Source organism: Xenopus tropicalis, chromosome 6 (assembly GCF_000004195.4).
Source record: "Xenopus tropicalis strain Nigerian chromosome 6, UCB_Xtro_10.0, whole genome shotgun sequence".
Classification (NCBI taxonomy): Eukaryota; Metazoa; Chordata; class Amphibia; order Anura; family Pipidae; genus Xenopus; species Xenopus tropicalis.
Genome location: NC_030682.2, coordinates 72134008 through 72148405, shown reverse-complemented (window position 1 = coordinate 72148405; position 14398 = coordinate 72134008). Strand labels below are relative to the sequence as shown.

The 14398-nt window shown below is 39.2% G+C and overlaps 1 protein-coding gene across 1 annotated transcript in view; it reads left to right on the top strand.

Moving 5' to 3' along the window:
• slc9a3 (solute carrier family 9 member A3) overlaps window positions 1-14398 on the top strand; it is a 250521-nt gene that overhangs the window by 187262 nt on the left and 48861 nt on the right. Inside the window, exon 10 of the mRNA XM_031903807.1 lies at window positions 2656-2785. Coding sequence (XP_031759667.1) covers window positions 2656-2785 — 130 coding nt within the window. The remainder of the gene's footprint in view (window positions 1-2655; window positions 2786-14398) is intronic.

Here is a 14398-nt window from a genome sequence, read left to right as displayed (position 1 = left end):
TAGTATTGTATTTGTGCGACTAGATATTCACCGGTATAGTAGCGAATATTGTGGCGACTAAATATTCACCGCTATAGTAGCGAATATGCACGCCATGTTAGCCATACATGCCAATACTTTAGTAAAATTTAATAAAAAACACATACTTGAATAAATAACACTGCTAAGTCCATATTTTATTGCCAAAAACTCATTAACTGTACTTTTCTATAATTATCGCCTGCCTCAAGTAGGTGTTAATTTTCACATAGACTAATGCGATATTTAACGCGCCTAAGTGTTTGTGAATCATGCGTTCGTATTCATTTCTGCACCCAAATTAACGCATGCTTAAAATTAACACATGCGGTAGCGCGAAATTTAACGCACCCAAATTAACCCAAATTATTTCTCTCTGTTTCTGTTAAATTTTTTTCGGTAGGCTATTGCTTGTGAAATAAGCTGTCCTCGCATAGTAGCTTTATGTGCTAACCACCGTATTTGTGGGTCTGAGGTTTTGGGGGAGTTACCATGGAAATATTCCTGCAGTGAAGTTTTAATTTCATTTTGAGTTGATATTTGTGTTAATAGGGTATAATTCAATCTCCAGAGGGTTAAGGACTTTTTGTTTTGCGATTTGTCTAAGTCTATTCCTAAGGGTGCATGATCTGACCAAGGCTGTATACTAATCCAAGCTCTTGAAACTGCGGTTGTTGTTTGAGGGTCTGTTAGAATAAGGTCTATTCTAGTGTATGTGTGGTGACGAGGTGAGTAGTATGTGTAGTCATGTATGTCTAGTAATTTCTTTGCTGCTATAAGATGACTTTTATCTATAGTTTGCTTCAATTGTCTTTGAAAATCCATAATTGGGTCTAGTGTACTATTTAAGTCTCACAATGCGTCTGCCTTGTTAATGTAGCATTAGTCGGGCTAAAGTTCTAGAGAGAAGTTTCAAGTTTCAAGTTTTATTGTCATATACAAATTACAATGAAGCATCATTACTGTAATGAAATTTTTTTGACCCGTGTTCCTCCCAACTTTACATAGACATATTACATATTAAATATAATAAAAGTGAGCAATAAAGGTACAAGTATTTACAATTAAAAAAAAAAAAATGCAATGAATTATTTGAAATTGTTCAGTGAGAAAGTGCAGTTGCCCTGTGGTGGGAGCATAGAGATTGAGTAATGTATATAGTTGATTTTATAGCGAGCAAATTAACATTAAAAATGGGGTCCGCAAACAGATGATGCAATTGAAAGCCTACATTTGTACTGATCAGTATCGACACCCCTTTGTATTCAGTTTTGGAGTAAGCATGACAATTGCGTGGGTATCTTCTTTTGCAAAATGAGGGCCGGTTGGACCTCTTAAAATGCGTTTCTTGATAATATAATATTTCTGCTTTAGCTTTATAGGCTTCATTTAGTGCTAAGTTTATTTTTTGTGGGGTTGAATTCAGTTTTTTTAAGTGGTTCCGAATTGGTTGAGCCTATTGGTAAATTTTGAGAGACCTCTGCAATGTATAGGTAGTTTGGGCTTTTTGGTGTTACACTGTTTGCCAGTCTCTTTTTTTTTTTTTGCGGGGAAGATTTCCTTGAAGAGGTAAGTGCTGTGATTGTGATAAATTCCAACGCTGGATGGCTTTGTTTCTTAATACTTTTGTTATTTCTGCATACATTCTACATTTGGCTAGGGTAGCCTGTGACAGGTCAGTGTATATCTGTATATCTTTGAATTTCGGGGGCCAAATTTGTTTTTGGCGGGCTGCTTGTAGGAGCTTTGTAATTATGTCTCTAGGGTCAGACTCTGGCGCTGTCCTAGGCTTGGGGACCCTATGGATCCTATCGATAGTCAGTTCAATTTTTGGCGCATTAGGCATAATTACCTATAGTAGTTCTACTAGGTAGTTTTCCAGATCCGTTGTTTGTACTGATTCTGGTATGCCACTTAGCTTCAGGTTGTTGCACCTGTCTTCCAGGTTGGCCAGTTTGTTTCTTAACCGTTCTAGCTCCTTTTCCATTTTATTTTGCGTATACACCAGATCGTTGTGAGTTTTTGCAGTTTGTTCCATATATCTTCTGAAAGTTGTCTTATGTCGGTTTGTAGCATTTTCTTTTGAGTTCATCAGCTGTCATTTGCATGGGCTCTGTTGCAGGCATCGCAGCATTTCCTTCCGTGTTTGTGTGCTGCTCCAAGATAGTGCCTGCAGTTGGATGTTTATCAGCACCTTGATGGGGAGAAAAGTAAGCTCTAACCTGTTGTGGCAGTTTTTTAGGTTTTAAAAAAGATATAAATGGACATTAAAGGGCTAATTGTGATAATTATTACAGTTTTACAATTAAAATAACATAGGTGCTAAATATACCAGCGCAGTTTTATTTTCTAACTTGTGGTAGACTGATCTAACCAAATTTCTGATTGGTTGCCATTAGTAACTGTGGTATAGTTACGTTCGAAAATTAGCTATTTTCAATTGAATTTTATTAACACCAGTCAGCACTAATATAAAATGTCACAGGACTAGTTAAATAACATTTTATTTGGATGCTGTAGATTATTATTCCGGTGAATTGTCTCTAAGTAACATGAAAGTCTTTTATATGAACAGGGATTATACATGCACTGTATTTTACAATTAATACTTTATATAATTTTAAACATTTTTTTCAGGATATCAAGCTTTGACTCAAAATATCTCAGTAAAATTTTTATGAGAAAATCTGCCCAGAAAACACAAGATCGGATTCTTAATGTTTTCCATGAATTAAATATGAAGGACGCCATAAGCTATGTTGCTGAGGTATGTTTAAAAGTTCGAGTAACTCATGTCTTTTAACATTTTCTTCTTATTTAAGCAGAGGCTAATAGTTACAGTAACTCTGTGAAGAGCTTACATAAAAATAACAAACATACTTAGTACTTTCATCTGGTTTATTATCAATTTTTACTGCATTTATTTTTCACTCTTGTTTTTGAAGAGTAAATACAAATTCATTTGTGTATATTTACATGTTTTGTCAACTTAATTTTCTCCAGAGAAACAGAATTTGATAATCAGAAAACATTTTTTCTTGACATTGATAATCCCTTTCGCTTAGTAAATAACAAATACAGTAACAAATATATACATTAAAAATATATACATAATGTAAACTATAAATAGAAGTTTCCTTGGTTTATTATATGTTTTATGTGTATAATATATGTACAATAAGTGGCAGATTGATAGATTCTGGCCTACTGCCCACAACATAAATGCAGTTTCACACAAGCACTGCTTTTCAAGAGCACCAATACAAGTTATATTCAAAAGTTTTTTTCCCATTCTTTGCAGGCATAACATTTACAGCCTGATGGTTCAGGCATTAACAATGAACAGGCATATACAATACAGCTAAAAATATTCAGTAAAACAGAAATTGGTAGAGTTTAAAATAAACTAAGTACAGCACACCACTGCCATAAAAGTAATAATAAGGCAAAAATAGTGAGTTATGAAAATAGATGACAACAAAGAGGAACTAAAAGTGGGGCATTTTGCAAGTGCTCTGATTTTTTTGCTTTGTTACTTATATTTATCTAAAGAATCACTAGTTTTTCCAATACACAAGAAGCATTTTGTGTGTTATTATTTTGTAACAATTCATTCCATGTAAAATACACTAAATAGTTCCGTTTTAAATATAAGTAATAAGAGAGATGAATTTTATATATGTGCTTGAAAAGATACATTTGTTCCATGTAAAATATACACTAAATAGTTAAGTTTTAAACATAGATCCTCTGGATCAACTAGCAGTTAGGCAGGTTATGAAACTGTTAGGGAGGTCAGGGTTCTTTTGCCAGGAGAAAATGTGCTCGCAAGGAGTTATAATTGCTCATTACATTACAGAACATTACAGACAGAAAAAAAGGATCTTTTTTTCACATAGAAAAGGTCAAAGAAATGGTTGAAATGGTTGTAATGCGGACCCCTTTGGACTTGCTCCGATGCTAAAGCGAGGAGCAAGAGAGAGAGGGCGGCAGCAGCCCCATAGTAGCCACTGGTTATTAAAACTAAAAGGGTTTTGATGCATGGGAAAGACCAGAAACAGTGAAATAGTTCTGCTTCCAAAAGGTAACACTTAGAACATTTCAGAACATTTACGATAGTTATGTCTTTAGGATACAGTTGTGTTCATGAAGAGAATAAGGTTTAAAATAAATTCTAACCACCATTTGTTTTGGTATGATGAGATAGAGATACATTTATTTGCATATGAAATGCCGCTAAATAAGCATTAGGATAAAGATATAGAGGCTTTTTTGTAGTGGTACTATTCATCAGCTGTAAAGAGGGCAGAAACGTGCAACTAAACTGGTAAATGGGATTTTTCTAAGAGCCTTAAGAAATTTGTTCCCAGAATCCCTTTTGACTTATTTGCATACGTATGAGGTGGTCTCCTCAACCCTTTTGACTTCTTCGTAAACTGGTAAAAGAAATGGAGTTATTAAACTGTTAGGGAGGTCAGGGTTCTTTTGCCAGGAGAAAATGTGCTTGCAAGGAGTTATAATTGCTCATTACATTACAGAACATTACAGACAGAAAAAAAGGATCTTTTTTTCACATAGAAAAGGTCAAAGAATTAGAAGCCATTCGCTAGCACGCTAGCATGCACCAAGCAAGATGGCCACACCATTCTGAAGCTCCGCTCCATAGTAATCTGGCTGGTTTATAAATATCTGAGTCCAGTGGATTTTGGTTTGGGAGATCAGTTGACGAAGTTTCCTGGCTTGATGCACTGGCGGGAGGGCTGCTACGGTCTGGATCACCCGAGTGAAGTGCCAGGGCCTAGGTTCTGAGTCCTACATGCTATTTTCTTTTCCACGTTCTTATTTCCACATTGCATCATATAAACTGGAGGTACTGTACACATACCTAAACACTACAAATTACATTTCTGAGGCAGCTGCAGTTTGATACCCACTCCTATTCCTTTCTGTTGGGCAGCAGTTCTCCATTGCCACCAACATTCCAATGTTGGCAATTAAAGGAGAAAGAAAGGTAAAAACTAAGTAAGCTTTATCAGAAAGGTCTATGTAAATACAGCCATAAGCACTCACAGAAACTCTGCACTGACTTCTCTGAAAAAAGATTTCTTGTGTCTGTAATTCATGTGCCAGATCTCTGCTCTCTCCTGCTCCCCCCTCCCTCAAGAATGCTTGAGCATTGAGCATGAACACACGAACGGGCCAAATGCGTCCGATTGCGTTTTTTTCGTAATGATCGGTATTTTGCGATTTTTTCGGAAATTAACGCGTCTTTTTTGTTACCAATACGTTTTGCGCGAAAAAACGCGAGTTTTTCGTAGCCATTCCGAAAGTTGCGCAAAATCTGGCGATTTTTTCGTAGCGTTAAAACTTGTGCGAAAAGTCGCGATTTTTTCGTAGAGTTAAAACTTGCGTGAAACGTTGCGCCTTTTAAGTTTTAATGCTACGAAAAAAGGCGAGACTTTTCGCGCAAGTTTTAACGCTATGAAAAAATCACCAGATTTTGCGCAACTTTCGGAATGGCTACGAAAAACTCGCGTTTTTTCGCGCAAGTCGTAATGGCTACGAAAAACTCGCATTTTTTCGCGCAAATCGTATTGGTAACGAAAAAGTCGCGATAATTTCCGAAAAGTCGTAAAGGCGCCGAAAAAAATCGCAAAAAATACGAAAAAGTCGCAAAATGTTCGTTTTCCAATCGGAATTTTTCCAATTCGGATTCGAATTCGTGTCTTAGTAAATCAGCCCCATAGTCTAACTAACTGAGCATGTTCACTTGGTCTGGGTGTCTGTGCAGTACGAGGTATTATGGGAACTTCCTTTACACAGCTCAGCATTTTTTTCTTCCTGTTTGGCTTCTGATCTTCTGAACAGGTGAAATATGGGGAGACTTAAGGGCACTATTGAGATAACTGAAGGTATGCCTGCAGCTTTAGATGAACTCTTTACTTGGCTTTTCCTTCTCCTTTAATGCATAACTGATCTCCACAAATTTTATTCCAGAGGAGTCAAGCTTATGGGCACCCAGGTCTTCTTTATGTCTGTGAACTGTGGCAGGATTGTGCCGTTTCTCTTATACATAGAGACCTATTTGTTACATCTACTACAAGCTAACAAGCCTTTTGACTTTTGGACTTGGAGGTGCAGAGCAGAGGGCCTTCAAGAACCTATACAGCAGTGACTCCTCACATTTTTTATCAACAGCAAGTCATGAGGCAAGTCATGTGGTCCACAAACTCTTCTCCCAAAGCAGTTTATATGGGGTAAACAAATTGAGGAATATCTTCACAAACCCTAGAGATTGTTGAGCCTACATCATCAGACACCAGTAGACAATACCACTTAATAAGATGAGCTGGAAGAACCATTTATACAACAATAACATTCTAAGTAGTAAGATCCCCAAGTTCTGTTCAAACAAATGTTACGCTCTGAACTGGAGTCGACCTCACTTAAAATAAACCAAGACGTTTACCAAGGAAATACGTGAGTTGGACCTGACCTGCTAGAACAAAAAATGAATCAGAACTAAATAACATGAGACAGCACATAGAGGATCTCCAAGAAAAATTAGAGGACCAAGAGAACTGGTCCAGGAGAGATAATATATGCATACAGGGCCTCCCCGAATAATACAAGAATCTGGAGAAGAATATTGGTTCTCTACTGACCCATCTACCACCTCACCTGCCACCTGATAGGATAGGCCCAAGACATCATAGTAAAGTTCCATTATTTTCAAGCAAAGGAGGTAATTATAAGTAAGCATTCTGGTGTATGAAGGTCCCCCTATCCAAATATATGCTGATCTTTCACCCAGAACCATTGCTTACTGACGTACCTTCAACCTGGCTTTAGCTATACTAACAATGTTAAATAGCAATGGTCCAACAATGTTAAATAGCAATGGTCCTTCCCTCTCGTAGCTTTTCCTTAGTGCAGACAATATTCACTAGAGATGGTTGGAGAGCCCATAGACACACTTAAAAGGCTGTGCCTTGCCGAACCGGCGAATCTTATAGTTTAGACACCTTATCTTTGATATGGGCTATGGTCATGCATGGATTTGTGGAGAGGCCAAAAATCTTAAAATTTTGCTTCCATACAGTGCAATGGGGGCTACTCCCCACTGCTCCGTATGCAAGTGTGGCCTTCCACGCATGCGCACGTGCACCCGTTGTTCTGAAGAGTTACATAGTGCCATTGTGATTGGATTAGTGGAAGAGTATATATGCTGAGGATTTCCCATACCAGTCAGTTGAACTGAAGAAGCTGCTCGGATGAGTAGTGAAACGTCTTCAATGATTACCAAACAAGTCCAGTTGCTTTAAATTTATTTATACTAGATAAGCCTTTATAAGCTATTTTACATAATGTTCAGGGCTTCATTTTCCACAACAAAAGGACAATAGCATTCAAATACTTTCGCCTCCATTCTAACCAAGGTCATTGTGTTGCAGGAATCACATTTCTCTATTAATTGCAATCTCAAGTTTCTCTCTACGTATGTCTGTCCATACGTACGTACGTACGTACGTACGTACGTACGTACGTACATACAGCGAGTGCTGTGTAATAAAAGGAATTTGTTTATGTAAAGGCCTTCCTTTTACAACCCAAGAGGAAGTTAAAGGTCCAGAAGGTTGATATTTAATTTTAACAGGGGAACTACAAGACCAGGCTGTTACCTTAGTTAAATGTTACTGCCCGAATACAGGGCAAATAGAAATTTTGATTAACTTATTGTCCCTAATATACAAACACAAGAAGGGCATTTTACTAATGGCAGGAGACTAAAACATCTGCTTTGATCTTTGGGAAGAACAGATCTAGTCCTACAGACTCACATCCCCATTCATGCAAATGCCTCCAAAAACTTAAGAAAGCTTTTGCCTCACTTCAATTACTCTATGTTTAGAGGGAGCTGCACCCTTGAGTAGAAGATTACACTTTTTATTCAAACCCCCATACTACTTATTCCAGAACTGATCATATCTGGATTCCACAAACATTAAAAAGAGAAGGAAAGCTAGTGAGGCAGTTTATTGCCAATAGATTAGTCATAATAGTGCCTTTTTGTCTTGTCTCTCAATGCTTCCTGGTAACTCTCATCTCAGATTACAGCAAGGAGGGGAGGGGGAGGAGGAGAGAAGCAAGCTGCGCAGGCTTATGCCCGTGCTCTGGAGGTTTGAGCTGAGGGAAGGAAACCTGATACTGTAGCCCATGAGTACACAATAGAGGCAAGAGAATGCAGTGTTTCTTTTCACAGAGGACTCTGTGAGTGTCATTGCTGTATTTACATAGACCTTTCTGATAAAGCTTACTTATTTTTAACCTTTCCTTCTACTTAATGCTAAAGGCCTTAGCTTCTAAAATCCATACAACTCTCTGATCGCTCTCCTTTATCTTTAACCCAACAAGATTACAACAAACCACATGCCCCAACGTCAAGGATCAATGATACAAAGTCAATTAGGCTGAAAAAAGGCACATGACCATGAAGTTCAACCTTAATGCCTATAAATAACCTGCCTAACTGCTAGCTGATCCAGAGGAAGGCAAAAAACCCCATCTGAAGCAGAGGCACAATCGGACCAGTCCCTGAATCAGCTTGTACTAAGAGATATCTTACATAGCCCTGTATTTCCTCACTTGCTAAAAAGCCATCCAACCCCTTCTTGAAGCTAACTAATGTATCAGCCAGCCAGTATTCAGGGAGAGAATTCTACAACTTCACAGCTCTCACAGTAAAAAAATCTCTGAATATTTAGACGGAGACTCCTTTCTTCTAATCAGAATAAGTGCCCTTGTGTCAGTTGAAAGGGCCTACTGGTAAATAAAGCATTAAAGAGATTATTATATGATCCCCTTATATATTTATACATAGTTATAATATCCCGCCTTAAAGGAAAACTGTACCCGAAACAATGTCTTTATACAAATATATTGCACAAACAAGCTCATATGCAAAACCTGGTTCATATAAATAAACCATTTTCATAATAATTTACTTTTTTAGTAGTATGTGCTGTTGCCTAAAAGGAAAATTGCAGTTTTAAGAATTAAGGGCCGCCTCCCGTAATCATAGGATTCACAGTGCACACAAATAAGCCAAGGCACACATACATGCTTTCACACTTCTTCCTGTTATAGCTAAAGCTGAATTATTTCTGGTCATGTGAACTCACATCCCATTACTAAATGGTGGATCAAGGTAAAGGATGTAAAAGGGCAATATTTACTGATACATATATTCCAGTTTGGTGAGATTCTTTTATAGGTAACTTAATAATAATATAAACTATCTGTTGGCGAGGTATTCATTCTGGGGGTATATTTTCCTTTAAGCGCCTCTTTTCCAGTGTAAAAAACCCTAACTTGACCAGTCTTTCTTTATAACTAAGACTTTACCAGCTTAGTTGCCCTTCTCGGTACCCTAACTGAATAATATCCTGTTTAAGCACTACAGAGCATAACTGCACGGTATATTCTAGATGGGGCCTTACAGGTGCTCTTTGTAAAGTGAAAGAATAACCACCTCCTCCAACGAATCTATGCCCCTTTTAATACAGCTCAAAACCTTGTTTGCCCTTGTAGCTACTGACTGGCATTCCTTGCTACAGCCAAGTTTAGTATCTACAAGGACTCCAAGGTCCTTTCCCATTGTGGATTTTCCAAGTGGCTTGCATATTTTTACATCCCAGGTGCATCACCTTACATTTATCCACATTAAATCCACTTTGTTGCCTTGATTGCTAGTTTGTCAAGATCCTGCAAAGTTTTGTGTCATCTGCAAATGCTGATACATTACTTATAATAGCCTCCCGTAAGTCATTAAGGAACAGGTTAAACAAAAGTGGACCCAGTACAGAACACTGAGGGACCCCACAAAGAACCCTACTCCAAGTAGGGAATGTTCAATTAACCACCCTCTGTACCTGATCCTGTAGCCAGTTTCCTATCCACGTGCAAACAACTTCACTAAGACCAACAGACCTTAGCTTAGAGACAGTCGTTATACATTCCTGAAGATGCCCCAGATACAGGAGGCCCTCCTTAACTACCTACTTTAAAAAAATGAGTTTTGTGTCACAAGAGGTCAAATAATAGCTGCAGTATCCTATAAACAATGTAACTCCTGTAAACTCTATTAACAATCTGCTCAGTGCACTGGAACTGCAAGCTAAGTTGGACTCCCTAGAAAACCAAAATAGAATAGCCTCCCCATATTCTTTGAGGAATCAATTATTGTCCCTTAGAAATGAACTGGACCTGGATCTCTTTTCCAAAATGACCTTTACCATCCAGCAGAGGTCCCAGAAATAGTATGCAATAAACCTTGAACGATGCTGGCTGCTTGGCTAAAATGGCCAATGATTCCCAAGCCGACCACCCCCCAAAAAATCAGAACGTCCCAAGCAGATGACATAGGGAAACCCCTTTAAAGTCCTTGAGGAATTTAATAAAACCTTTAATTGTATTCTAAAAAAAATGGGGTTTTAAACATTAATGTTGCCATGTAATCAAAGCCCTCTATAACTCCCCCTTTTTCCACTTTTGTTGCCATGTAATCAAAGCCCTCTATAACTCCCCCACCACTTTTGTACAATGGGGTCCTTACTTCTCAGATTCCTTCCCCCTTTTCACTAGGCACTGGGCAAGGAATCCCAATTTCTCCAATTCTATTTATTTAAGCCCTAAAACCACTGGCATCCTACATTTGGAACAACATTAATATTAGTGGCTTTACCTTAAAGAAATACTGACACCAGAAATTAATCCTTTTTTACATCTGTCATAACATTGTCTTTGCATGCTATTTATAATTTTTCCGCAACATGGACCCTGCTTGTACGTGCGCAGTTAAAGCAGATTTCCTGCTACCACCAACTGTGCATGCGTAAGCAGGGTCCGTGCCGGTGGTGAGACCTGAAGACTTTTCAGTTGCAAAGAATCGACAGGGTTGATGAGGGTTCCATCAATAGAGATAGTAAAGGAGGGGGGTAGGACCAGGCAGAAAGATCATTAGTTCAGTTTTTGTTAGGTTCAGTTTGCATCCAATTGGAGGAGGCAGTTATAGATTTGAGTCTCAGTTTCAACTGTTAATGAAGGGGTCGAAAAATAAATTTGGATATCATCAGCATACAGATTATATTTAAAGGCGAATTAAAGAATAAGATCTCCCAAATGGGGCTCATTTACCAACGCATCGCAGCCCTGTAATAGTCGCAGACGCAAAACTTTTGCTCTGCGCATAAGCATATTTAACAGTATAGCGCAAACAGTATAGCGCTTAAAGTTTCATGCGCTAGTTTTGACGCAAACTGCTGCGTCATACAAACATGCACATATGATGATGCAAAACTGCACATATCATGACGCAAAACTTATCATGATGCAAAACTTGTCATAAATTATGTGCATAGATGGTGCAAGCTAATGCTCTAATAAACCCGTACCAACTACATGCTTCCTAACTTAACAACCTAGTCAGGTGGTGTTTAAATGGAAAAAAGATTTGAAAGGCTCCATCACATTAAAGGGAAACTGCCTTTATAGATAAGAACATAGTTAAAAAAGGGTAAATGTTATTAAAACATTGTAAACAAATTAACAATTACATTTTTATAATAATGCTAATTAACATATCATAAATTTGAGAAACATTAACATGGTTTTATTAATGACATACCTAAATTAGTTTATTGTAGCGCAAATCTGCAAATATACTAGCGCAAATGGTGAAGAACACGCAGTCAGAACTACGCCACAAATGAACAGGCGTAAAGATTTCAATGCAGCCATGCCTGCACAAATCTGCCCATATATACGCGCAAATAGCACATATATAGGCGCAAAGGGCGCACTCATGCAAAAATCAGGCACTTAAAACACGCCCCTAGCCACACCCCCAAAAAACACGTTGTTGCTTGCGACATTATTGCCCAGTATTTGCGACATGCGCATAAAAAGAACTGGCGGAAAAATAGATGAACCAATGCAATGTAACGCATATGCATTTGCGTGTGCACACAAAATGGCGCATAATCATAATTGCGCCGGTTTGTGTGCTGCGATGCATTGATAAATGAGCCCCAGTGTGTAGAGGGAGAACAACAACGGCCCAAGTACAGAGCCTTGGGGTACCCCCACATTAAGAGGAACTGGAAATTAGTTTTTATTAGCATAGGAGATGTAATCCAGGATGCATCCTGACTATGGATACCAGTCGAATGCAGAATTTGCATCAGGAGGGAGTGGTTGACTGTATCAAACGCAGCCGATAGATCAAGGAGGATTAGTATAGAAAAGTGACCTTTGGCAACCTGAAGATCATTTGTAACTCTGCACAGCGCCATCTCAGTAGAGTGTGGAGGCCAAAAACCAGATTGCAGCGGGCCCAATAAATTATTATGGGCATTAAGAAAGTTAGTAATACGGGAGAAGACAATACTCTCTAAGATTTTGGATGCAAGCGGTAGAAGGGAGACAGGACGGTAGTTAGAGAGACAAGATGGGTCCAGCGTGGCCTTTTTAAAGGAGAAGGAAAGGCAAAATCTATTAAGCACACTATTAAAAAGTACTACTATTGCTGTGTAAAATCGCTATATTCCTGGCTTGCCTAATGAAAGATTTACAGAGATACACATACTAGAACTTACATGCTTGTTTCAGTGAACGGCGCCGCCATCTTATCCAGCGTGTCTGTATGAGCTGAAAAGCACAAGCCAGCTCCCTGCTCCTGTTACAAAGTTTCTGCAGCTCCACAAACCCCCCGCTCCTCCCCGCTCCTGCCACAAACCCCTCCAAGCTCCACAAACCCCCGCTCCTGCCACAAACAATCTCCCTCGCAGCACCAGCCAGCCCCCCCCCTTCCCCCTCCTGCTTGTGAGAGAACTCGGCAACGCTGTGTCGCCATGGCAACCGGAACGCTTCTGCTCTCTGCCCATGCACTGCCTATAGAAACGAGTCCTCAAGTCTTGGAAAAAGCGAGGCATTATGGGAATCTTCTCTACCCAGCTCAGCGTTTTTTTTCTCTGTTTGGCTTCTGATCTTCTGAACGGGTGAAGTATGGGAAGACTTAAGGGCACTATTGAGACAACAGAAGGTATGCCTGCAGCTTGGGATTAACTCTTTACTAGCCTTTCCTTCTCCTTTAAGGACAGGCTTGACACAGGCCTGTTTGAATGAAGAAGTCCAGCGAAGAGTTGAAGATGTGAGTAAGAAGTGGAGTTAGTTCAGCAGCACAGTGTTTAAGCAGAGAGGAAGGCTCAAGAGAGCAAGTGGTGAGCGGAGCTGACAAGAGGTCAGCTGGGAGGTGGGAATCTGATTGCGGATGGATTCCGCTTTGTTCATGAAGAAATCAGCAAAGTCCTGGGGAGAATGCATAAAGTTAGGTAATGGAGTCTGTGAGGGACGCAGAAGGGTATTGAATATAAAAAACAGGTGTTGCGGGTTGGATTTATTATTGTTAATAAGGGTATTGTAGTATTCTTGTTTAGTCTTCGACAAGGCAGGATTGAGGCAGGCCAATAGGAATTTAAAATGGATAAAGTCTGCTTGCGTACGGGATTTCCTCCACATACGTTCCATGCTGAATAAGTACTGTGATTGGCTATTTGGTAGCCTGCTTTGAGTAAAATTCTGTCTCTGTGCTTCCAAAACTTACTTTTAAGCCAGAAATGCAAAAATGAGGCATCTATTTGAGGCCACTGGGAACAACATCAAAGGTATTGCTCACAAGACACTGGTTGGGGATCACTGCTCGAGAGGTATGGTGGTGCAAATGGGTCAAATATGATTCTAAAAATGGTTTCATACAGATGACCTAAATGGCAAGCAGAGGGAGTTCACCACAAAAAAAATGAAGCTTATGCTGGAGACATGACAGCACACAAGTTAGTTTCTCCTTTGATGTATGTACACCAGCAGAGAAAAGATGACCTACTTCCTTCCACTACCTTAATGTGTTTAAACTAACTGGTGTGGGATTAGCCCACCATTGCACAAACAGAGCAGATATCAGTGTGGAACCACTAAAATATGTATTTTGCTCTAAAATCTGCTCTGTCTGTAAGGCGTGAATGGGGTTCACCAAAATTATTTTGCGGTGATTTTAGGTTTGGCAACTAGATGACAGTGTTGAGTAAGTGTTAGTTGTAGTTTGTTTCTGGCCAGCCCTCTCTAGCTAGAGAGAAAAAAGGAATTCCTACCAAGCTCTAGAAGGGTGTGGCTAGAGGGGTATAAATGGAAACACCACACAATTCCAGGCGAGCATGGGAGGAACAGCTACCACAAATCTGTGAAGTAGGATAACAACCAGCATCTGAGTCAATATGGAAAGGGTTAGCTAGCATAGAATAGGTGTGGTATAGCACACTTAGTA